At 43.8% G+C, this 26,357-nt stretch overlaps 1 protein-coding gene across 9 annotated transcripts in view; it reads right to left on the minus strand.

Annotated features, from left to right (window-relative positions):
* Positions 1-26,357, minus strand: part of PRKD1 (protein kinase D1) — a 289,583-nt gene that overhangs the window by 30,265 nt on the left and 232,961 nt on the right. For all 9 annotated transcript variants that reach the window (XM_033952189.1, XM_033952190.1, XM_033952192.1 and 6 more), the window contains 3 exons: positions 25,135-25,414; positions 17,228-17,280; positions 10,402-10,474 (listed from right to left, as the gene is read on the minus strand). In XM_033952189.1, coding sequence (XP_033808080.1) covers positions 10,402-10,474; positions 17,228-17,280; positions 25,135-25,414 — 406 coding nt within the window. The remainder of the gene's footprint in view (positions 1-10,401; positions 10,475-17,227; positions 17,281-25,134; positions 25,415-26,357) is intronic.

Consider the following 26,357-nt stretch of genomic DNA (forward strand, 5'->3'; position numbering starts at 1 on the left):
AAATTTTTATGGCCTATCTTGCAGAAATATGTACAGTAATAAAGTAATGCTTCAATGAAACAGATGTTTGAAGTGCACTCCCTTAGTACAAAGACACGTCCTCAGCCTTGGCCGCCACTGATCTATGGACCTGTCAACAACGCTTTGCTTCAGCTCAGCCCAAAAAGAGATGAAGCGCTGTTTAAGGTATTCGATGTCAGATATCGCTGTCTGGTAGACGCATTCCAGTATCAGCTCCCAGATCCAGTAGTCAACTGGGTTTAGGTCTGGTGAATTTGCAGGCCAGAGGTCTGGACCAATGAAGTCTGGGGGTCTCCCAATGTAGTAGTTCTATGGTGCCCTTTGTTAGCTGTGCTGGGGCATTATCCTGTTGAAAGATAAAGTGGTCTTTCGAAATAATAATAATTTATTTTCTTGTATACCTCCCCACCAGTAGTTCTAGGTGTTTCACAACAGCGAAGAAACCAAGACATTTCAGTTAGAAATACAATCTTGAACACACTACATTCTGATACATCAATTAATATAACATAAATGAAAACTGGATTTTAAAATTACTCAGCTATTAATACATCAGTAACAAAAACTGCTATAATAAAAGTTCAGAGATAAAAACTGTTAAAAACACACATCCTAAAAAAAAGGCGCCATGGTAACATATACTCAGCATTCTTGTTTATCAAATAAATGAGTTTTTAATAATTTTCTAAATATAGAGTATGAATAAGCTTGGACACTCAACGGACTCATCCAAGAATTCATCTTACCCGCCTGATATTCCAGTGTCCTATCCAAAAAGGTCCTATAACGACAATCTCTTGGATTTCTGTTATTTTTTTTTTTTAAATAAAACAATTTCAGATAAGAAACCACTGGCAAAAGCTTCTGCATCAAGTAGACATCCCGATAGTATGTACTATTGCTCTTAATCAATCCTGGGGTTAAGAACAGATCTGTAAATTTGAGTTTCGAGACTGTGACTGAGACCATTACTGAATGCCTGAATGTTGGGCGGGTCCCTAGTAGCACCATTTCAGGCACGAGTCTTTGTTGTGTAAAGTTAATTCTTGAGACCGATGCTTTTTAAGACACTTTCATTTCAGTTTGTTATAAATTATCCTAACCACAGTTGTCTGGCTTATTCCTGCTTCTCTTGCTATTTGGTTAGTTGGTCAGTGTGCTTGTGGCGCGTCCTCCTGGCTCAGTGCAAGATCGTGTACAATGCCAATGTGCTCTTGTGTGTGAATCGAGCGCAGTCGTCCACTTCCTGGTTTATGATCCACAGTGCCCATTGCTTGGATCTTGCGTAGCAGCACATCAAGGCCGTTTTTGTTCCAACCCTTCTGTAGAAACTCTTTCAACAACTGTCAACTGCTGTAACCTTTTAGCAGTACCAAGTTCTTTATCAGAATTCAGTCTTCTGCAATGAAAACCATTTTGATACACAGACTGTTTACAAACTAACATCTGCTTCTGCATGTTTCCCACAGAAACAATTCATTTCACAAGGTCTTGTTTCTACGCATATCCTATAGCAACAGTTCATTTTCACAATGTAGTGTTGTGGTGCGTGGAAAATATTTACAATATTTTAAATCAACCTCATTCAGGACACGATGCGCTAAATTTCATAAGATTCGGCCAAGTTCTGTTTGGGTATGGTTTTTTTGGTTCACAGTGTAGATAAGTGATAAGTGCCTGAAATACAGTAAGAAGATTCTCAAAACTTAGAAATTTTGCAACATCTTAGCCTATTTCTAATTTAAAAATATAATCCAGCCAATATTCACCCAAAAGCGGTCAGCATTTTTTCCAAAAGTTGACTGTTGCTGGCACAATCAGCATAACAAAGAAAGCTTAAAGGGTAAAGGAAGCAAATTAACTGAAGTCCTGACGTGGTTCATGTTTTGGTGAATTGCCTGCATTAGGGGTCTGCATAAAACATATATAGATATGTAAAAAAAATTACATTAACAATTTAATTCAAAAATTTTAAAAAAGAAGTTTCTATATACGAGTATAATCAAAATAAACTGAATTATAAAGAATAAAAAATGAATGCATATATAAATACAGTATATACAATTTAAATTACATTATTATGGCGCTCATTTATGAAGCATTTATGGATGTCTCAAAATAGCCAAGAAAACATTCATCTGCCCAACACATCCAAATCACAAATTTCAAAAAGGCAGAATTTGGACATTTTACACTTCAATTTGTCCAAATAGCAAGGGTGGGGGGACGTGTTGAAGGAATGTTTGGTGTAAGACTAGGAAAAGCACAAAATTAGGACATCTTTCAGTGAAAATGGAACAGGAAGAAATGCCTAAGGCAAAAAAGAAGGAAATTTTTATCTGAACATGTTTAATGTCCAGGGTACAAAAATGTGCCCTGATTGAGCATCTGACCACCGTAGGGATGAAGGCATGAAACCTCCCAGTGGTTACTGATTCCCTTCCACCCCTTAAAAAGTGAAATACCAAGCTCTCTGTCAGCTTTAGGTATTATGGCTATTCCTAATAGGCCAGCAAGCAAGGGTAAAGAGTAGCCTAGTGATCAGTGCATTGGCTTTGAATAATGGGACTCGAGTGTAACTCCCATTTAAACTCTTAATTCTGAACAAATATGTGAACCCTCCTGGAACACAAAAATACCTACTGTACCTAAATTTATAAGACATGAGCTGCAAGCATGATGGTTATTATAGTGGTGTACCTTTAGGTATAGTAGATTTGTATCTGTTCCTCGAAAGCTCACAATAACATATAAATGAATTAAGGTGGCCCGTTGTTTAAAGTCGATTGCACAGACCATAGGCTGCTCCTCTTTTCGGTAGAGATGTCTTTGTGGCCATTTTTGTACATATGATGGCAGACAGACATTTATGTGCCTGTTTTTTGGGTGTTTATATCATGGACATTTCATTTCAGAAAATGTTTGGATATTTTAGCATAAGAATGACCTTCTCACATATTTTCATATAGGAAATCCTGACTTTTTCCTGTTTGAAAATGGTTAAACGATAGACGGGTTGATTTGGGCATTATGTCCCAATTCTGACTTGAACGTTCTTTCGAAAATTCCCCCAATATCATTAACAGGATAAAAATATGATTTACAAAAAGAAATAAAAGCCAATGTTGAGAGCATAAATCAATAAGGAGGTCCTTTTACTAAGATGCATTTTATTCTTACAAAAATTCTCATTCTTCTGTTGTTTTAACAATTTTGAAAAATGTTGCATCAACAACTTTAATTACTTCACTGATCTCTTCTATTTCTAGATCATCCATAAACAAGTTAAAATGCACACGTTCCAGACAGATCTTTAGGGCACTCCACTTTTCCATAATGATAATTGATTATTTTGGTCCCAAAAAAGAAGGAAAGCAAGTGATTTGAAAGATACAAGATGGCACAAACAAACAGCAGACCAAACAAAGAATATCTATCATTAAAAATGTATTCACTGCAACATAAATGAAATACTAAAAGCCTGGCGTGGCTATGTTGTACTCTCATAAAGGATGTATCAAGGGCATACAAAGACTGTTAATAGATACACAGAAAAACAAATGTTAGTTCAAATCACAAATACTGATATGAATAAAAACATAAAACTACTAACTATAGCATATCAATTGATAAACTAATTAACTGCATGCAGTCCACTATCTGCTACTCACACCCCGCACAGTTGGTCTAGCATCTCCCCCCCCCTCCCCTCGATCCAAAGCAGCTGCTCTCCCTCAGACCCAACACAACTGCTCTTCCCCTTAGATGGCCTACCTTGAAATCCAATCTTCAGTCCTGCAGGCCAGTGGCAGTCATAAAGAAAGGCTGCCTGCAGCCTGGCCTTTCCCTATGAGCTGCCCTGCACCTTCTGATGCAACTTCCTGTTTTCAAAAGGGGCCAGGTTTGAGGGAAAGGCCTGATGCCATTATTCAGCTGTGGAATGCATATGACAAGCTGATGAATTTAGGACAATTTTTCAGTGCTGCCCATATAAGCCCTGGCTCCTCCCCAGCACTGCTCCTTGGTCCACCCCAGTGGCATAGTAAGGGGGGGCAGGAGGGGCAGACTTCCCTGGGTACTGGCTTCATGGGGGCGCCATCAATTTTCCTCCTCTCTGCATCCCTCCCCCACACATACTTGAAACATTCATTGGTATGAGCAGCACCTTCTACCTGCTGCTCTCGCCGGCCTCAGCTCCCTTATGATGTCACTTCCTGGTTGCGGTACCAGGACATGACATCAGAAGGAAGCCAAGACTGGTGTGAGCAGCAGGTAGAAGATGCTGTTCATGCTTACAAAAGTTTCAAGAGGTACACAGGGGGCAGATGCTCAAGGGATGAGTGGGTGGGGGCACTCAAGCGGCAGGGAAGAGCAAGGGAGTGCACAGTGATGCATGGAGCCATAGCCCTGAGTGCCAACCTCCCTAACTATGTCACTGCCCAACCATGAGTGCCCCACTTTTTGGGGGGCTGGTCAGAGACGATATTCAACCTCAATTGGGGGAAGGGCTGTAGCTCACTGGCTGAGCTGCTGCCTCTAACATAGTAACATAGTAAATGACGGCAGATAAAGACCGGAATGGTCCATCCAGTCTGCCCAAACATACACTCTCTCTATAATTTAATGATTTAATTTAAATTGTTCTTTTTCTTAGATATTTCTGGGCCAGAAACCCAGAGCTCTGCCCGGTATTGTGCATCTATTGGAATCTCCGTCAAAGCTTGCTCTAGCTCATCGAACACATCCCAGCCCATCCTCAACTGAATGGCCATATACAGTCATGTGATCACTCTTTTCTGTACAAGATGTTCATGCTTGGAAAAATTTTGTAAAATTGTATAAAAAAAAAAAAAATTAGGATACCCCATGAAATATTCAGTTCTTTCTTAAAAAATGTTCACATATCAATGTCAAATCTTTTTTTAATTTATCTCTGGAAAAGAAAGTAATGTAATTGCAGGAAAACAACAAAAATTTTCCTTGATTTACTCATGAAACAAAAGGATTCCCCACATATCCTCCCACTTAAAGTGGCTCAAATCACACACAGGTGTATTACATCAGGTGCACGTGATTAGAACATCGTTACTCAGCATTTTGAAAGATGTTTGCCCTACTTAAACCTCATACATTCAGTTTGGTGTGCTCATGACTACTGCGGTGAGAGTGAACACCATGGTGAGATCAAAAGAGCTGTCTGAGGCCTTCAGAAAGAAGACTGTAGCAGGGATTTAAAAAGATCTCGAAAGAATTTGACATGAACCATTCCATGGTCCACAAAATAGCGTACAAATAGAGGACTTTCCAAACAACTGCCAACATGCCTGGGTCTGGCAATCCAAGCAAGTTGACCCCCAGAGAAGACCGCAAGAGGCTAAAATAAGTCTCCAAAAACCCTAAAATGTCATCACGGGACTTAAAGCAGGCTCTTGCTACTATTGATGCGAAAGTGCATGCCACTACAATCAGAAAGAGACTGCACAAATTTAACTTACATGGGAGGTGTACAAGGAGGAGGAAACCTTTGCTTTCTAAGGGAAATATCAAGGCCAGACTGAAGTTTGCCAGAGAGAAGGTAGACAAACACCAGGACTTCTGGAATAGTGTTCTATGGACAGATGAGTCTAAAATTGAATTATTTGGACACTAGAAAATACAACATGTTTGGCATATACCAAATATAGCAGTCAAGGAAAAGAACCTCATACTAACTGTAAAGCATGGAGCTGGAAGTGTCATGGTTTGGGGGACGTTTTGCTGCAGCAGGACCTGGCCAACTCACCATCATAGAATCCACCATGAATTCTATCATGCATCAGAGGGTGCTTGAGGAACATGTGAGACTATCTGCAAGAAAATTCAAGCTGAAGCGGAACTGGACCCTGCAACACAACAATGACCCAAAACATACCAGTAAAACCACCAAGGACTGGCTGAAAACTAAGAAATGGAGAGTCCCGGAGTGGCCAAGTCAAAGCCCTGATCTTAATCCCATTGAGATGGGGTGATTTGAAACGGGCTATACATGCAAGAAACCCCTCAAACATCTCACAGCTGAAAGAATTCAGCATTGAGGAGTCGGTCAAACTTTCCTCAGACCGATGTCAGAGACTGGTAGATGGCTATAAGAAGCGTCTCACTCCAGTTATTTCAGCCAAAAGGGGTAGCACTAGCTATCGTGTTTCCCCGAAAATAAGACAGTCTTATATTAAATTTGGGCCCAGAAAACACACTAGGTCTTATTTTCGGGGAAACACGGTAATAATCTCCTCAGTACCTTACTACCATAGCTCAAAAACGAATGAAATTTTTGGGGAGGTAGGAGGCATTGTGTGCTTGATCAATACTGCTAGCTATGGAAAAAATAAAACACTTGTTATACTGATTTCTACACTGATAGGCAGGACTTATCGTAGGATAAAAACTATACTCATAGTCCTCCCCCTTCTTTCCACTGGAACTCCCCCTCCTCTTTTTCTCATTTTTAGTTTTGTCTCACTTCCTTTTGGTGGCATAAAAATAAGATTTGGGGATTAGAAAGAGAACAAATCAACAAAACCTTATGCTTACAAGGTTCTATTGCTTTCTAAGACAAACACAAAGGCATTCTCTTCCTACCGTACTTGTCTTCCTCCTTACTCCCCACCACCAGCAAGTACGTTTGGTTCAGCGTAAAACTAGAGTGCGAGATCCTCAATGACTCTCTCGCACCAGCCAGGTGGTCAGCATCTGATTCCACAGGCTTTGTGACAATGCCAGGGCGTTCTTCGCGTTAGAAAGCTGCACGGAGCATCGCTTGCCTATGACAGAAGTCTCAAGTATCTTTTCCAAAAGCACGTGCGAGCGTCCATGAGGTGCCTGAAACGTAGGTGGACTAAAGCGGAACTTGTGTGTAATCCTGGGGGGGAGGGGGGCGCGGTGGAAGCGCTGCTACCGGCAAATCTAGCGCTTCAACTAGGGCTTATTTTTGGGGTAGGGCTTATATTAAGGCCTACCCCGAAAATCATGCTAGGACTTATTTTCAGGGTAGGTCTTATTTTCGAGGAAACACAGTATTAGGGTGTAGGGTGTCCTAATTTATTCCTCAGTTAGAATACACATTTTTGTAGATATCTTTTGTTTTATGAGTAAATCAAGGAAAATATTTGTTGTTTACCTGCAATTACATCACTTTCTTTTCCAGAAATAAATAAAAAAAGATTTAACATCGATATGTGAACATTTCTTAAGAAAGAACTGAACATTTCATGGGGTATCCTAATTTTTTTATTTATACAATTTTACAAAATTTTTCCAAGCATGAACATCTTGTACAGAAAAGAACGATCAAGACACTTCTAATTTAAGATAACTTTCAATCTTGAAAGGAAAATCATTCAAATTGTTAAAAGAAAAGAAAAAATCAGCTTCCCTTGATCACACACCAGTCCTCTAAATTTAGATCCAAGATTTAAAGAGTAGCTTAATTAAATTCAAACAATCATAAAGAAGCACATTAACTACTACTGAACAGAGAACTAATTATCAATAGGCATTGTTTTTATTTCATTCTCAATGCGTTTCATTGAGAGAAAACTTATCAAATGAGATGGGTCTACAAATACATATTTCAAAGAACGGTATCTAACAACATATTTGCATGGATATCTTAAAAAGAAAAAAAAACAACAACAATTTGTGTAACTCCAGGTTTCAAATTTAAGAATTCTCTTCTTCTTTTTTGAGTCTCTCTGGAGACATCTGGAAACATTTGAATATGGAGACCCAGGAAATCCTTAGATCTATTCTTGAAGTAAAGATTTAGGATCCAGTCCTTGTCTGGAGCCAGAGCCACGGTCAGCAAAAAAATGGCTGTCCGATTGTTCCAATATAGCGGAAATATCCAATGGATGTTCCTGAGATTCCCCAACCTTTTCTTTTTGAAGATGTTGAGATTTAACAGGAAGGTAATAAGCCCTTGTAAGGGGAGGTAGAGAATTTTCAGGTGTCTTAAGAATCTCCATAAAATATAATTTTATCATATCTCGATGGGAAATTGATAGAATCTTAGGAAAATTTATGATCCGCAAGTTATTAGCCTGAATATTGTTCTCCAGAGCTTCCAATTTCTTCCTCATAATTAAGTTATCTTTAACCACTTGGTCTTGGTTTGTTTAACAGTTATTAACTCTTTATTGGTTTCCTGTTTTAACAAAGATAGATCTTGTTTTAAAGAGTTAATTTCTTCTTTCTGTACTTTCATTTTTCTGTCCAGTACTGGCCTTAGTTCTTCAATATATACCATTACTTTCTGATTAGAGATCCTCTGTGTTCATCCCATGCTTTTTTGAACTCTGTCACTGTTTTCCTCTCCACCTACTCCCTCAGGAGCGCATTCCAGGTATCAACCACCCTTTCCGTAAAGAAGAACTTCCTAACATTACCCCTCAACCTCAGATTATGCCCTCTGGTACTGAGATATCATTGAGACAGTCACTCCTGCAGCAAATTAAGCTGTGGTAAAAGCCTGACCTTTATTGCACCCTTAATAATTACCAACCTAAGGGCCAAATTATATATTTGTTGCCTAAAAAATTGTCGCAGACTAGTGTGATGTTAAGCACATAAGAGCATAAAATTAGTCATACTGGGTCAGACCAAAGGTCCATCTAGCTCAGTATCCTGTTTCCAAAGTGGCCAATTCAGGTCACAAGTATCTGGCAAAAACCCAAATAGTAGAAACATTCTATGCTACCGATCTCCCAGCATTGGCTTTCGCCATGTCTGTCTCAATAGCAGACTATGGATTTTTCCTGCAGGAACATGTCCAAACCTTTTTTAAAACTATAGCTATGGTAACCACTCTCACGACATACTCTGGCAAAGCGTTTCGGAGTTTAACTATTCTCTTAGTAAAAAATATTTCTTTGTATTGGTTTTAAAAGTATTTTCCCTGTAGCTTCATCGAGTGTCCTATCTATGTGATTTCTGATGGAGTTAAAAAAAAAAAAAAATCAATCCACAATTCTATAAAAGTTATGTGCACTGTATAGGATCACACTTAGGGCTCCTTTTACTAAGCTGCATTAGCGTTTTTAGCACACGCAGCATTTTAGCGCGTGCTAAACCTGCACTAAGCGTCTAGATCTAACACCAGCTCAATGCTGGCGTTAAGGTCTAGCGCGTGCAGCAATTTAGCTCACGCTATTCCATGCATTAAAGCCCTAACGCGGCTTAGTAAAAGGAGCCCCTAGTGCTTCCTAACCACTGCTGTATTGCTAGGTGTCCCAACATTTAGGCACACTCTCCCTCTCTTCTACGAAACTTCTTTAGCTAGTTGGGAATTTGAAGCCCTGCCCATTTCATGCACTCAGATGTGAAGCTAGTGTCTGAGGCCTATTTAGATTGTATTCTGCTGCTTGAGGGGGTCCCAGTTGCCCCCTGTCCCGATCTCCCTTCTCCCCCATCCTGATGCAATAGCAGTTTCTAGCACAGGGAGCCGCGCTGCTCCTGATGCTCATAGAGTTCCATTGAGCATCGGGAGCAGCGCAGGCCATTCAGCGTGGCTCTCTGCGCTAGAAACTACTATCGCAGTTTTGTAGAAAGGGGGGGGGTCTGGTTTTGCCAGGGTTTTCTAGACCTAAATGCCTGCACCTAAGTTGTGCACACAACAGTCAAACACATGCACCTAACTTGAAAACATGCCCATGATCCACCCCCAACTATGCCCACTTTTTTTTTTGTTTTATAACTATGCCCACTTTTAACTATGCACTTTGCACAAGGTGCATACCACTTTTTGCTATGCACCTACCAAGTTGTGCGCCTAACTTTCAATGAACTTCAATTAACATTACATTACATTAGTGATTTTTATTCCGCCATTATCTTGCGGTTCAAGGCAGATTACAGAAGAGGATTTCTGGACATGCCCAGAGGTGTTACAGAGTAGAGCGGGTTGCTTCAGAGGATTGAAATGTTTCATACGGTGTTAGTTAGTCTTCATGGATTTCTTGAATAGCAGGGTTTTTATTTCTTTTCTGAAAGTTTTGTAGTCTGGGGTCATGATTAGTAGATTGGAGAGTTGGTGGTCTAGTTTTGCTGCCTGTGTGGCTAGTAGGCTATCGTACAGTTTTTTCCGTTTGATGTCTCTGATTGGAGGGCATGTGAATGGTGTCTGGGTTCTCCTGTGTCTGGTTGTGGTAGTTTGGATTAGGCGGTTCAAGTAGGCTGGGCTGTCACAGGTATTAATTGCAATTATCAGCGTCGATTAAGCCTATTATTTAAGTTATGCGAATCACCTAAGCGCACTGATGTAGGTGCATAATTTTAGGTGCCATATATAAAATGTGGGTGTAAATGTATAAAATGCTAGAAATATAATATTTAGATTGTGCTTACCACCAAAAACAATTCCAAACTGTCCCGATCCTAATACTTCATCAGGAAAGATCTGATATTCTGTGCTTATATCCTGTGGGCAAATAAAGCAATATTCTAAGTCAGATACCACATACTGTTTGCTCAATACGTGGAACACCCTAGATACTAGAAAGGAGATTGGCTATCAAAAATTCAGAAGATGCTAAAAACATTTCTATATAATAAGCATACATGGCTGATCCAGCTTCAATTCCCTAGACTCCTTCTGTGGAAATATGAAGTATGCATTTTTTTTGTTGTTGTTAATTTCTAACAAGCAGGCTGTATTGAGCCCTGTTGATGTAATTCACATAATCTGTAGTCTGCCTTCCCTTCATCTGTATACACCCTGAATTCTCTGTATACTGGAAAGTACCGTATTTTCTCGCATATAACGCGCGCGTTATACGTGTTTTTACAAACCACGCATGACCTTGCGCGTTATATGCGTGAGCGCGTTGTACAAAATTTTTTTTACATAGTTCCCCCCCGACGTCCGATTCACTGCCCCCCCGCAGAACCGCTCGCATCCCCACCCCGAAGGACCGCTCGCACGCACTCCCACCCGCACCCGCACCCCCACCCTGAAGGACCGCTCGCACCCCCACAGCCTCCCGACCCCCCCCATCATGTAGAAGCTCCTACCGGTGTCCTGCTGCTTCCTATTGGCGGTCCCGGCCCTTCTGTGAGCCCTGCGCCTGCGCTGCTTCCTCTTCCGGTGGTTCGCCCTTTCTCTAACATCAAGCCCTCTTGCCCCGCCGACTCCCCGACACGATCGGGTCAAGAGGGAGCTCAAGCCCTCTTGCCCCAGCCAACCGCGGCACCCCTGACACGATCGGGGCAAGAGGGAGCTCAAGCCCTCTTGTTCCAGCCAACCGCGGCACCCCCGACACGATCGGGGCAAGAGGGAGCTCAAGCCCTCTTGCCCCCCCCCCCGACACGATCGGGGCAAAAGGGAACCCAAGCCCTCTTGCCCCGCCGACTCCCCGACAATATCGGGCCAGGAGGGAGCCCAAACCCTCCTGGCCACGGCGACCCCCTACCCCCACCCCGCACTACATTACGGGCAGGAGGGATCCCAGGCCCTCCTGCCCTCGACACAAATCCCCCCTTCCCCCAACGACCGCCCCCCAAGAACCTCCGACCGTCCCCCCAGCCGACCCATGACCCCCCTGGCTGACCCCCACGACACCCCCACCCCCCTTCCCCGTACCTTTGTGTAGTTGGCCAGACAGACGGGAGCCAAACCCGCCTGTCCGGCAGGCAGCCAACAACGGAATATGGCCGGATTGGCCCATCCGTCCCAAAGTTCCGCCTACTGGTGGGGCCTAAGGCGCCTGGGCCAATCAGAATAGGCCCGGGAGCCTTAGGTCCCTCCTGGGGGCGGGGGTCTTGGGCGCATGGCTGGGTTGGGCCCATGTGCCTCAGGCCCCGCCCCCAGGAGGGACCTAAGGCTCCCGGGCCTATTCTGATTGGCCCAGGCGCCTTAGGCCCCACCAGTAGGCGGAGCTTTGGGACGGATGGGCCAATCTGGCCTCATTCCGTCGTTGGCTGCCTGCCGAATAGGCGGGTTTGGCTCCCGTCTGTCCGGCCAACTACACAAAGGTACGGGGAAGGGGGGTGGGAGTGTCGTGGGGGGTCGGCCAGGGGGGTCGCGGGTCAGCTGTGGGGGCAGTCGGAGGTTCTAGGGGGGGAGGGGGGGTTTGCGTCGAGGGCAGGAGGGCCTGGGATCCCTCCTGCCCGTAATGTAGTGCGGGGTGGGGGTAGGGGGTCGCCGTGGCCAGGAGGGTTTGGGCTCCCTCCTGGCCCGATATTGTCGGGGAGTCGGCGGGGCAAGAGGGCTTGGGCTCCCTTTTGCCCCGATCGTGTCGGGGGAGTAAGAGGGCTTGAGCTCCCTCTTGCCCCGATCGTGTCGGGGAGTCAGCGGGGCAAGAGGGCTTGACGTTAGAGAAAGGGCGAACCGCTGGAAGAGGAAGCAGTGCAGGCGCAGGGCTCACGGAAGGGCCGGGACCGCCAAGAAAAAGCAGCAGGACACCGGTAGGAGCTTCTACATGATTGGGGGGGGGGTCGGGAGGCTGTGGGGGTGCGAGCGGTCCTTCAGGGTGGGGGTGCGGGTGGGAGTGCGTGCGAGCGGTCCTTCGGGGTGGGGGTGCGAGCGGTCCTGGGGGGGTGAATCGGATGTCGGGGGGGCATCAGGCTTTCAGGGTGGGGACAGGACTTCAAGGAGGAGAGGAGAGTCGGGGCCTCCGAAAGGAGAGTCGGGGTGGCCAGAGGAGAGTCGGGGCGGGCGAAAGGAGAGTCGGGCAGCATGCGCGGTATACGGGTGTGCGCGGTATATAAAAATTTCTGTACATAAATGTGTGTTTTCTGAGCGCTATACCCGTGTGCGCATTTTACACGGGTGCGCGTTATCTACGTGAAAATACGGTATATTGTCTTTTTATAACTTGTTCTTTGTAGCTCCTCATGTATGCACGAGTTCTTGACACTGTAAATTGCCTTGATCCTTTACAGGCATAGAGAGATCCACAAATCTTAGATTAGATTAGATGGATAAAGTTCTCATTGCACATGAAAGCAGAAAACACTAACAAGAGCATATTGAAGGGGATTAAGGACCAGATTCAATAAATGGTGCCCAGATTTGGGCACCGTAAAAAATCAGTGGCAAGCTCTATTCTATAAAAGGTGCTCCAGCTTGAGTACCCTTTATACATCGTAGAACAGTGCATATCACTGATTCTCTCGCCCAAATTTAAGCACCAGTATTTACAACTGCTGAAACCAGGAATAATTCCTCGCACCCAATTTAAATATGCATCAGCAGTATTCTATAATACTGCACACAAATTTTCATTACTCCCCCAACCAGCCCATGTCCCTCCCACAACCAATGAGAGGAATCCAGACAGTCTGCCTATATAGATGTCAATGAAGTTGTGTGGGATTTAGCTAGATGCCAAATCAGAAGATCCTGCTCATTTTATTCAAGTGAAGAGTGGCCTAGTGGTACAGGTGCTGCCTCAGCACCCTGAGGTTGTAGGACTGATCCCAATGTTGCTATTTGTGACCCTGGGCAAGTCACTTAATCTTCCATTGCCCCAGGTACAAAATAAGTACCTGTATGTAAATCACTTTGAATGTATAACCACCAAAAAGCAGTATACAAGTCCCAACCACTTTCTCTTAATAGACATATGGGGTTATGTACTCGGAGTGACCCTGAATGTTGAAAATCCTCAAATATCGGAAGAGTACTGTAATCAGCACTCCCCTCCCTGTTGGAACCGCACTAGCCATTGGGGGCAGTGCTCCAAATGGCAATAATAAACTTACTGCTAAGCGAGGAAATGCGAAGTATCAATGTAAAACCAGGATCTTCAGGATTGCCAGTGCGGGAGAGCGTGAGGCAGCTGTTTTATGGGCTGGGAAGCGCTGCAGCCACTCGCGACAAACAGAGTTTGGATTCCGTTTGGTTTAGGTGTAGGGGAGGCAAGTGTAGGGGAGGCAGCGAGATGCCTGCATCATGGAAGGAGGAGAGGCTGGAGAGGCAGGGAGGAGGGTTTAAAGCAAAAAACAAAAAACAAACGTAAATTACTGAGTCTGCAAATTCAGAACTGTGAATTTGCGAGGATATACTGCATTATCCATATATCTTTATGCATATTTTGAGCCAAGCTATCTGTCCAAGTCTGATTGCTGAAATCAAATCTGTTCTTATCTGTATATCTCTCTCTGTTTTGCAGATTGTCTCTGTTGTCTTTAGCTAGTTGGGAACTTGAAGCCCTGCCCATTTCATGCACTCAGATGTGAAGCTAGTGCCTGAGGCCTACTTAGATTGTATTCTGCTTCCTGAGGGGGTCCCTGTTGCCCCCTGTTCCGATCTCCCCTCCTCCCCCATCCTGATGCAAAAGGTCAGCCTGGGCCAATGCCCCATTTCTGAATTACTATGAGGTTGCAACTAAGAGCCATTTTTACAAGGTATTGCTCCAGCCTGTATTCCCCCTAGTGTGCACATATGCTTTCAAATAGCATATCCTAGATATGAGCGCTCATTTTTTTAAGATCATTGGTTGATGTAGCTATAACAGCTGATGCTACAGTTGATGTTACAGCTGGGACAGCTGTGGTGACAACAGTCATGGATGGATGCCCTCATGTGGAAGCAGGCCAAAGGAAACCTGCATAGTTAGGCCTAGGAGGACCTCCTAGGGCAGGGGTGTCAAACTCAATCACTTAAGGGGCTGAAATCTAAAACACAGACTAAGTTGTGGCCTGAATTTTTTAATTAAGATATTTAGTCTTAGTAGAAGGATTCTGGGTTAGATGGACCATTGGTCTGACCCAGTATGGCTCTTCTTACATTCTCATGTTTCTCAGTGCGATCTCCATTGACCACTACCCTCTGTCATCTTCCACTCAACCAGTTCCTAACTCAGTCTGTCACTTTGGGACCTATCCCAAGGGCACTCAGTTTATTTATTAGACAGCTGTGTGGAACACTGTCAAAGGCTTTGCTAAAATCTAAATCTAAATACACCACATCTAGCGCATGCAGTACAACATCAGAGAAATAGAAACAAATGAATTTCTTCCTGAACAGTGCAAAATATAGACAGCAGATGTAAATTTTCAAAATTAATATATTTCAATCACTGAATTGAAAATAAAATCATTTTGCTACCTTTGTTGTCTGGTGATTTTATTTTTTAATTTTCTTTTCCCAGTTTCTGGCTGAACTTCCTTTTGTCTGTGCTCTTAACTCTGTTTCCAAGACCTTCTTATCCATTTGCTGATTTTCTCTCCTTCACTTTCTGCCCTACATTCATCTTTTGGAACAACCAGGGTACTACAACTCAGAAATGGGAGATAAGTAAAATGTACTAAATATATATAGCTATAGAATGACTCCTATTAGATAGAAGTCAATCTATATCTATATATATTTACTACATTCATCTTTGGCATTAACCTTTAACATTCAACTTTCTTCCATTTTTCTGTTTCCTTCTTAATCTATTTTTCCATGTTTCCCCTCCTCTCCATACATGTGCACCATCTCCTCCCAACAGCATTTCTTCCATCTCTTTTCCCTTCTCTACTCCTCCCAACCCTGTGCACCATCTCCTCCCTCTCTCCCCCTCCTGTGCTCTGACATCTGTTTTCCACCTTCTTATGATCTGGCATATTTTTTTCTCTCCTTCCCAGTTTGGAATCTCTATCCCTTCCTTTCCCTCCTACCCCCTACTGTGGTATGGCATCTCTCTCTCCTCCTTCCCTTCCCCTTCTTGTGGTCTGACATCTCTCTCCTTTCATCCTCCCTTCCCCTAATCTGGTTTCACTCTCTTTTCCTTCCCGCAGTCTGGTATATCTCTCTCACATTCTTCCCTTCCCTCCTTCTCTCCCCCTTCCTGTGGTCCATTTCCCTCCTTCCCTTCCCGTGGTCTGCTATCTCTCTCTCCCCTCCTTCCCTTCCATCCCTGCTCTTCACCGTTGCCCACTATCTTTCTTTCTCTCCCTTCTGTTTCCAGTGTCATAAGTTCTTCCCATTCCCCCTCTCGCCCACCCCAGCCTCCCCCATTCTACTTAAGAAGCTGGTCCAGGGGTCTTTCTGGCCTAGCATTTCCTCCCCTTTCTATCCACACCAGTCCGATGTCCTCCTCACCTTCAGTTTTGAAGACACATCCATTTTTGTTGCAGGTGACCACCAGCCTTGGCAGCAATTCTCAACTGCTTCATGCTGCCCCTTTCTGTGTTTTCCTTCTGCTATGGTCAGTCCCCAATGAGAGAGGGGCTACAAGTAGCGGTTGAGAATTGCTGCCAAGGATGCCAATCTCCTCTAACAAAAATGGATGTGTCTGCAAGACCAGAAGAGGAAGACGTTGAAAATGGATAGAAGAAAGTAGACATGCTGACCCACTAGGGGCCCCCCAGAGCCTCGGGGCCCAGGGCAGCTGCCCTGTTTGCTCCACCCTAATGCCGGCCCTGTGTTGCGGCGGCACAGTCACTACTGGACACATAAAATGGCCAGGCAGATTAGATTTGGCCTGAGGGCCTTGTGTTTGACACATATGTCCTAGGGGGTGAGAAGGACCTACCGGAGTTAGGGTGGGTGAATGGAGGATTGGCTCAAGCTGAGTTATTGCTTAGGGGGAGGATTGGGACCAAGGGTGAAGTTTTCAAAAGGCCTGAGGCACCTGTGCTGTTATGCAGGTCCTGGGTGATATGACTGTCTTAGGCGGACTCCGGCTGAATATCAACAAGGACTGAAATAAACTCTGGTGGTCAGTACACTTTCCATTAGCCCCAGATATTTAATTCTGGTGCCAGACATAGGCTGACATCGAACATCTGGAGCTACTTCTGCATGTGGTCATCAGTATTTAAGAAATCACTGACCATAATGAACTGAATATCGATTGGTTGATATCATATTGGCGATGAGAAGGTGATATTTGGAACTCTTTCATCAAAATTGATATATAACCTTTTTAAAAAAAAATTATTTTTAAAATGCTTTCACAATTTTACCAGATAACTGTTGCAATAAGAAATAATAGTGGGATTTCACATTCTAAGCAAATATAAATAAGAAAATGTAATTATCAGGTGGATCCACAATTATTAGCCTACAATACGCAAAAAAAGGGGGGGGGGGGCTACGAGCCTGCAATAACAGGGATATATAGCCTTTTTAAAAAATGAGCTTGATAAATAAATTAAATCTTCAATCTCATGAGTGATTTGAAATTAGTATATCATTCTGCAGGTCCCACAGAATCGCTATTACCGATTGAGCACTTACCACATTCTCTTGAATCTGGCAGTTGGATACAGAAATGCTAATAGATGCATCTCCTGTAAGAAGAAAAGTCTGGAGTCAAGAGCATAGATTTAGACATAAAGGTAATCTTTAAACACACTGCTAGAAATAGTTTTAATCGCCATCAGACCACTATCCTTGGTTAAAGAGTTCTTAAGTGTTCAAAGGTCATGCAAAACTGTCATAGGCTCAGTCAAAGAGAGGATAGCAGAGGAAGAAAGAAGCTCTGCAGATAGGGTTACTATATGGCTCCAGAAAACCCAGAGGAAAAGCGGGGAAGTGGGGTGGCGGGAATGTGGGGAAGCTGAAAGCTAAGAGGGTAAAGGCTGAGGGCAAAGCAGAAGCACAGGGAACGGGAGAACTGCCCGAAATCCAAGGGCAGGCGGCCCAGATAAATGCAGAGGTGGAGGAAAAACGACGGGACCTACGGGACCTGCGGTGCTTTTACGCAAATGCAAAAAGCCTCATGGCCAAGATGGGTAAACTAGAAGTCGTGGCCAAGGGGGAGGACCTAGATATAATTGGAATTGCAGAAACCTGGTGGACAGAGGAAAATCAATGGGATGTGGCGCTGCCGGGGTACAAGCTCTACAGGAGGGACATGACCCACAAGAAGGGGGGAGGCATAGCACTATATATAAAGGACTCTATCCACTCGGTCGGGATGGATATGGCAACGAAGGCAGAGGGGCTGGAATCGCTATGGGTCAAATTGCCGGGAAACAAGGGTGCAGGCATAAAACTGGGGCTGTACTATCGCCCACCTGGTACGCCAGAAGGAGTCGGACACGACTTGGAAGTGGAATTGAGACAGGAATGCAGGACTGGAAGTGTAACAGTGATGGGGGACTTCAACTACCCGGGAATAGACTGGAGTACGGGTCACTCCAACTGCACTAGGGAATCAGGATTTGTAGAAGCTGTGAGGGACTGCTTGATGGAGCAACTAGTCAAAGAACCGACGCGAGGGGGTGCTACTCTTGACCTCATCCTAAACGGATTAGGGGGGCCTGCAAGAGGGGTAGAAGTGGGAGGACCACTAGGCAACAGTGATCACAACGCGATCAGATTCACATTAGAAAGGGGGACACCCATAGTAAGGAGGACCGCAACAACTGCGCTCAACTTCAAGAAAGGGAACTATGTTGCTATGAGGGAAATGGTGGGGAGGAAGCTCAGAAACATCTTTAGGATGGAGACTGTGGGAAGCGCCTGGACCCTATTCAGGGACACCCTGCAGGAAGCACAAAGAATGTACGTCCCCAGTTTCAGGAAAGGCTGCAAGAACAAGCGATCAAAGGACCCGGTTTGGATGTCAACTGAAGTAAAGAGGGCAATAAATGACAAAAACGTATCCTTCCGGAGATGGAAAAAGGACCCAACGGAGGAAAATCACCAGGCGCACAGGAAATGGCAAAAGGAATGCCACCAAGAGGTTAGAAAAGCGAAAGGGGAATACGAAGAGGGGCTGGCAAGGGAGGCGAAAAACTTCAAGGCATTCTTCAGTTACGTAAAGGGGAAGCGACCAGCGAGAGAGGAGGTGGGGCCGTTGGACGATGGGGATAGGAAGGGAGTGATTAAGGAGGATAAAGAGGTAGCTGAGAGGTTGAACACGTTCTTCTCGTCTGTTTTCACGAGCGAAGACACATCTAATATACCGGACTCAGAGGAGCTCATGAGTGGGGAACAGGCCGAAAAATTGGAGCACATAGAGGTAAGTAAGGAGGATGTCCTCAAACAGATAGACAGGTTAAAATGCGGTAAATCACCGGGCCTGGACGGGATCCACCCAAGGGTTCTGAAGGAACTAAGACAAGAAATAGCGGGCACAATCCAGCATGTTTGCAACCTATCCTTGAAAACTGGTGAGGTACCAGAGGACTGGAAATTGGCGAATGTCACACCTATCTTCAAGAAGGGATCGAGGGGTGACCCCGGGAACTACAGGCCAGTGAGCCTGACTTCAATTATAGGGAAGATGGTGGAAGATATGATCAAGGACGGCATTTGCGAGCACATCGAGAGGAATGGCCTACTGAGAACAAGCCAGCACGGATTCTGTAAGGGAAGGTCGTGCCTAACGAACCTTCTGTACTTCTTTGAGGGAATAAGCAGTCGGGTGGACAATGGGGAACCCATAGGCATCATTTACCTCGATTTTCAAAAGGCTTTCGACAAGGTGCCACATGAAAGGCTGCTTAGGAAGCTGTGGAACCACGGGGTGGGAGGGGATGTGCACAGATGGATCAAGCACTGGTTGTCGGGTAGACTGCAGAGGGTCGGAGTGAAGGGCCAATATTCTGACTGGTGGGGAGTCACGAGCGGTGTGCCACAGGGATCGGTGCTGGGGCCGTTACTCTTCAACATATTTATCAATGACCTGGAAAAGGAGGCAAAGTGCGAGGTTATAAAATTTGCAGACGATACCAAACTGTGCGGTAGAGTTAGGTCCAGGGAGGAGTGTGAGGACATGCAAAGGGACCTGGACAAGCTGGAAGACTGGGCAAACAAATGGCAAATGCGCTTTAACTTGGAAAAATGCAAGGTCATGCATATAGGGAAAAAGAACCCGTTGTTCAACTACAAATTGGGGGGGGGGGCATTGTTGGGAGACAGCAGACTTGAGAGAGACTTGGGTGTGCTGGTGGATGCATCACTGAAGCCATCTGCACAGTGCGCAGCAGCCTCGAAAAAAGCCAACAGGATGCTGGGCATCATAAAGAGGGGCATAACAACCAGGACGCGGGAAGTCATCATGCCATTGTATCGAGCGATGGTGCGTCCACATCTGGAATACTGCGTTCAGTATTGGTCGCCACACCTCAAGAAGGACATGGCGGTACTTGAGAGAGTCCAAAGGAGAGCAACGAAACTGGTAAAAGGGCTGGAACACTGCCCATACGCCGAGAGGTTGGATAGGCTGGGGCTCTTCTCTCTGGAAAAAAGGAGGCTCAGGGGAGATATGATAGAGACCTTCAAGATCATGAGGGGCATAGAGAGGGTGGATAGGGACAGATTCTTCAGACTGAAGGGGACAACAAGTACGAGAGGGCATTCGGAGAAACTGAAGGGAGATAGGTTCAAAACAAATGCAAGGAAGTTTTTTTTCACCCAAAGGGTCGTGGACACTTGGAATGCGCTACCGGAGGAAGTGATCAGGCAGAGTACGGTACAGGGATTCAAACAGGGATTGGACGGATTCCTGAAGGATAAAGGGATCATGGGATACTGAGGGAGGAGCTGGGATGTAACACAAGTATAGAAAGCTAACCAGGTAATAAGTATAGAAACCCAATCAGGTCGTGCATGTGCAAGACCGGAGGGTTAGGACTACGATGGAAAGATAGGACTTCAATGAGAAACCAAGGTGGCAAGAGAGCCCCTTCTGGTGATTCAGACAGGTCGTGACCTGTTTGGGCCGCCGCGGGAGCGGACTGCCGGGCAGGATGGACCTATGGTCTGACCCGGCGGAGGCACTGCTTATGTTCTTATGTTCTTAGGTTCAGAAAAAGGAGGACGGATTGAGACATCCGAGTTTTATTTCCACAAAGGAAGTAAAACTCAGATGTCTCAATCTGTCCTACTTTATGTGGAGCTATATGGTAAACCTATTTGTAGACATATGGGTCAAGAACTCAGCCAGCACATAATGGGTTCTTATACAATTAGGTCATGCTATTCAAAGTTGGTATGTACATTTACAGCAAGTATGTTCAGGGGTGAACCTTGGGTAGAGTGTTGGTAAAGTAGCAATTTAAATGCATATTGTAATTTGCATATTGTAAAAAAAAATATATTTAGACTCATGTAAAGTACATGCTAACATTTACATCTGCTCTTGAGCAGGCACAATATTTGCATCTTCAATCTAGGTATAATTTATACAGCATTTATAAAGATACAAAGGCACGTATGTTTCTTTAGGAAAACAGAAGAAAAATAAGACTTGAGTGTGATAATCTAAGGTGGTCAAACAGGTTGAAAAGGTGATGGCGAAAGCTGGAAGGATGCTAGGGTGCATAGGAAGAGGTATAGCCAATAGGAAAAAGGAAGTATTAATGCCCCTGTATAAGACTCTGGTGAGACCTCATTTAGAATATTGTGTACCATTCTGGAGACCTCATCTTCAAAAAGATATAAAAAGGATGGAGTCGGTCCAGAGGAAGGCTACTAAAATGGTGAGTGATTTTGGTCATAAGGCGTATGGGGACAGACTTAAAAATCTCAATCTGGGAAGAGGGGAAATAAGATAGAGACGTTTAAATACCTATGTGGCATAAATGCACTTGAGTTGAGTCTCATTTGAAAGCAAACTCTGGAATGAGAGGGCATAGGATGAAGTTAAGAGGTGATAGGCTCTGGAGTAATCTAAGGAAATACCTTTTTACAGAAAGGGTGGTAGATGTGTGGAACAGTCTCCTGGAAGAGGTGGTGGAGACAGAGACTGTCTGAATTCAAGAAAGCCTGGGATAGGCACCTGGGATCTCTTAGAAAGAGGAAGAGATAATGGTTACTGCGGATGGGCAGACTGGATGGGCCATTTGGCCTTTATCTGCCATCAAAAATAATAATAACTTTAATTTTCTATAAACACCTATAAAGTTCTAGGCAGTTCACAGAATAAAAAGGACTGGACATTCCAGTGAAGATACAAAGCAATCAGAAAGGCAATACAATATTTCAAAATGAAAAATACAGTATGAAACTATGACATAGTCATCAATCAAGTAACTAATTTTTTGAACAAATAGGTCTTAACTAGTTTTCTAAAGGTGCAATAACATGCAGATTGTTGAATCAGATCGTCTAATCACACTTGAACTTTACCTGCTTGATAAGCCAAAAATCGATCAAAATATTAGGTATTAGGAATTAGGTATTAGGTAATGTGAATAAACCAGTATGCTGAGAAGACCTAGTCGAACAATACAATTCAAAATGAAAGAAGAGATATAACGGAGCTAATCCAAACAACATCTTATAGCAAATACAAGCAAATTTGAAAAGTACTCTTGCTTCCATTGGCAACCAGTGCAGCTGATGGTAATAAGGGCTGTAAACTCCAAGATATATTCACCCGAAGTGGTTCAAAACACAATATACAAAAATGATACCAAATACCACTTCCAGAGAGTATGTATCCAAAATTAGTTCTACAATGGTTATAACTGCTCAGGAAAAGGCCTCAGAATAGAAGCTTACGCAAAGTCCTATCATGGACTGAAACTTCAGCGTAACTGCTCCTTGCTCCAATCACTGGCCCAAAAAACCTGAGGGTATATTCTATACAGTTTACTTCAAGTTTGAATAAATATAATTTTTTAACTTTTTAAAGACTTTTTTTAAGACCTTTATGTAAACTATAACCTTTTGGTAAACTATAGGTACATCTCTCTATTAGTTTGCAAAAGAATTTGACAACTAAGTACTTATCTTGAATGTTGTCATAGTTAGTTCAAATGTTGCCTGTAAGTTGCTGAAAGTTGCCGATGTGGCCAGCGTTTCGTGGACATATCACTCGGTCCACTGCTTCAGGGCCATAGGCAAAAGCACAAGTATTAATAGCACTGCCGGTGCCATATTTCCCCTGTTTGTAAGCTTTTGGCAGCTTTCAACAGAACTGTAAGTCAGTCTTGTAGCGTATGATAGGAATACTCTGAATGACATGACTCTTATGCGATTACTTGATTATTTTGTAGATGCCTGCATGCTTTTGCCTATGGCCCTGAAGCAGTGGACCGAGTGATATGTCCACGAAACGCTGGCCACGTTGGCAACTTTCGGCAACTTACAGGCAACATTTGAACTAACTATGACAACGTTCAAGATAAGTTAGGTGCTTTGGACATGGAGGGGAAATGGCCAATGCAAAATTGAAGAGCTTAATGGCCCAGGAAGCTCGAGCAGAAATTTCTTCAGAGAAGGCTTGATGCTCCCAATAGGAGTAAAGGCTCCAAGTGGCCCAAAGGCCCAAAATCACAAAAGTAAAAAAAAATTAAAAGAAATTCGACTGAAAGGAAGGAACTGAAGAAAACCAATAAATTATGACTAAAAGTAAGGCACCAAAAAGGGAAAAAGTTTGACATGCTGAGAACTGTGAAAGCATAACTTCTCAGCTCCATGGAAAATAAAGAACTACAGGTCCTGTGAGCCCACATCAGGTGAGAGGGCATGCATGCATGCATGCACACGGTACAGGCAATGCCTTTAAATTTAAAGTAACAGTACACTTGGTATCTATTTGTACCCAGTTCCATGGATGATGTTAGCCATCTCTGAGACTATTATATCTGTTTGTCCTCACAGAATCACATGAACCCATGAACCCAGAGGGTGCATACATTTTTGGAAAAGAGTCACCATATCCTTCTAAAATTGTGATATTTGATTGTGCTTGGACCCGTGCTCTCCAACATCTTTATAAATGATCTGGACATTGGTACGACGAGTGAGGTGATTAAATTTGCGGACAATACAAATTTTTTCAGAGTAGTGAAGACACAGGGGGATTGCGAAGATCTGCAACGTGACATAATCAGGCTTGAGGAATGGGCATCAACATGGCAGATGAGGTTCAATGTGGATAAGTGTAAAATGATGTATGTAGGTAACAAAAATCTCATGCACGAATACAGAATGTCCGGGGCGGTACTCGGAGAGACCTCCCAGGAAAGTGACTTGGGAGTTATGATCGACAAGTCGATGAAGCCGATCACGCAATGTACGGCGGTGGCAAAAAGGGTGAACAGAATGCTAGGAATGATAAAGAAGGGGATCACAAACAGATCAAAGAAGGTTATCATGTCGCTGTACCGGGCCATGATGCGCCCTCACCTGGAGTACTGCGGCCAGCATTGGTCGCCATACATGAAGAAGGACACAGGATTACTCGAAAGGGTCCAGAGAAGAGCGACTAAGATGGTTAAGGGGCTGGAGGAGTTGTCGTACAGTGAAAGATTAGAGAAACTGGGCCTTTTCTCCTTTGAACAGAGGAGATTGAGAGGGGACATGATTGAAACATTCAAGGTACTGAACGGAATAGACTTAGTAGATAAGGACAGGTTGTTCACCCTCTCCAAGGTAGGGAGAACGAGAGGGCACTCTCTAAAATTGAAAGGGGATAGATTCCATACGAACATAAGGAAGTTCTTCTTCACCCAGAGAGTGGTAGACAACTGGAACACTCTTCTGGAGTCTATCATAGGGGAAAACACCCTCCAGGGATTCAAGGCAAAGTTAGACAAGTTCCTGCTGAACCAGAACGTACCCAGGTAGGGCTAGTCTCGGGGCGTTGGTCTTTGACCAGAGGGCCGCCACGTGAGCGGACTGCTGGGCACGATGAACCACTGGTCTGACCCAGCAGCAGCAATTCTTATGTTTAGTCTCTCTCTTAATATTGGTCATTTGTCACTATATTATCTTGGTATACAAGAATGGATGAGTAGACTTGTGATTGCTTCTCCTACTGAAGCTCCATGTGATTCTGAGCAAGTTATTGTACCCTATTGCCTACCCTATTGCCTCAGACACAGCTTAAATTATAAGCTTTCTAATATAAGAATTTATCAATTGTACCTGGATGTGTAATTTGCCTTGATCTCAGATATGCAAAAAGTGAGCAGTGAATCCTAAAATTCAAGACTCCTGCTGGAATGTACTTATCTTCCAGACAATGTCAGGGAAGACCAGAAGAGTACTTGAAAAACTCGTAATTTAAAGTACACATTTAAGAATTTATCACAGTTACATTTGAATATTACTCCTTGTTGGTTGTACTTTTTTAAATACTCAGAAGTAAAGAAGGGGAAGAACTTTCCTTTACAATGATTTTCTTCTGATGCTGGTTATTATAATTTGGACCACAGAGAATGCTGGAGGAACAGACTCACTGTGCTGATTGTGCCCTGATCCAGTTGAGGCTCCTTTGGGATTGACAGGCATAAGGGCATGTTGTATAGCCATCTCCCACATCTGTGCAACATCCAGGCCCACACCACTGGTGAGAATATAATTACCAGGAGGATTATTTGAAGGATTTATCAGGTTTTCCCCTACATAATAAATAACATTTGCAGTGGTAATTTCAAAGCAATGGGGGTAGGCCCCAGGGGGTTGCAATGTAAACATTTTTGCTGGTTCCAGGCATAAAATCTCAGATAGTGGAATTTCCTGGAAAAGAAAAGAAAACAAATTAACACAAACAAAAATATCTTTTTATATTAAAAAAAAACCCTTAGTGAAATCATTTTCAAATCAATCAAAAAAGATAACTTTAAAATATGAACTGAAAGTACTTATGAGTTACACAATTTACACTGGCTTTGTAATGGGGTAAGATCTCCTCTTCTTCTACATTTTCTATCTCATTGCTTCAAGTATTTGCTTATATTTTATTTATTTATTTAGATTTTTATCCCGGCCTCCCAGTAGCTCAGAACGGCCTACAAGCAAACATTCACAGTGGAGTACATTTGGATAAAACAAAGACTATACAGTAGTTTAAGTACAGGTTAAGAATGGACTTTACAGTAATTTAAGTATAGGTTAACAATGGACTATACAGCAATTTAAGTAGAGGTTTAGAATGGAGAAGAGAGGGTAGAGGGGAGGGGGGTTTAAGGGAGGTGAGGCATATACTGTGGTTGAATTTTAGTTGAAAAGGAGGGTCTTTACTGCTTTCCGTAAGGTCATCAATGAGTTCTGTAATCTGATTTGCGGGGAGAGTTGGTTCCAGAGTTGGGGGATGAAGTGCTTGTAGAAGCATTTGCAGGCGGTTTCTGACAGGAGGGACCTTCCTGGGGGGATGCATAGGTGTTTCTCTATTTCCAAGTGGAGGGGGCAGGTGGGGGTGTAAAGGGTTAGCTTGGATTCTATGTAGGCAGGGGTGGTGGTGTAAATTATTTTATGCGCTATTACCAGGGCCTTGAATGCACAGCGTTGGTTAATTGGAAGCCAGTGTTCAGCACGGAGGGCTGGGGAGATGGGATTGTGGTAGTTGAGGCTGAGTAGGAGGTGGATTGCTTTATTTTGTATCCACTGGAGGCGCTTGAGATCTTTTTTGTCTACTCCATTAAATAGGGAGTTGAAGTAATCCATCCTGGAGAGGACATAG

Source organism: Geotrypetes seraphini, chromosome 7 (genome assembly GCF_902459505.1).
Source record: "Geotrypetes seraphini chromosome 7, aGeoSer1.1, whole genome shotgun sequence".
Classification (NCBI taxonomy): domain Eukaryota; kingdom Metazoa; phylum Chordata; class Amphibia; order Gymnophiona; family Dermophiidae; genus Geotrypetes; species Geotrypetes seraphini.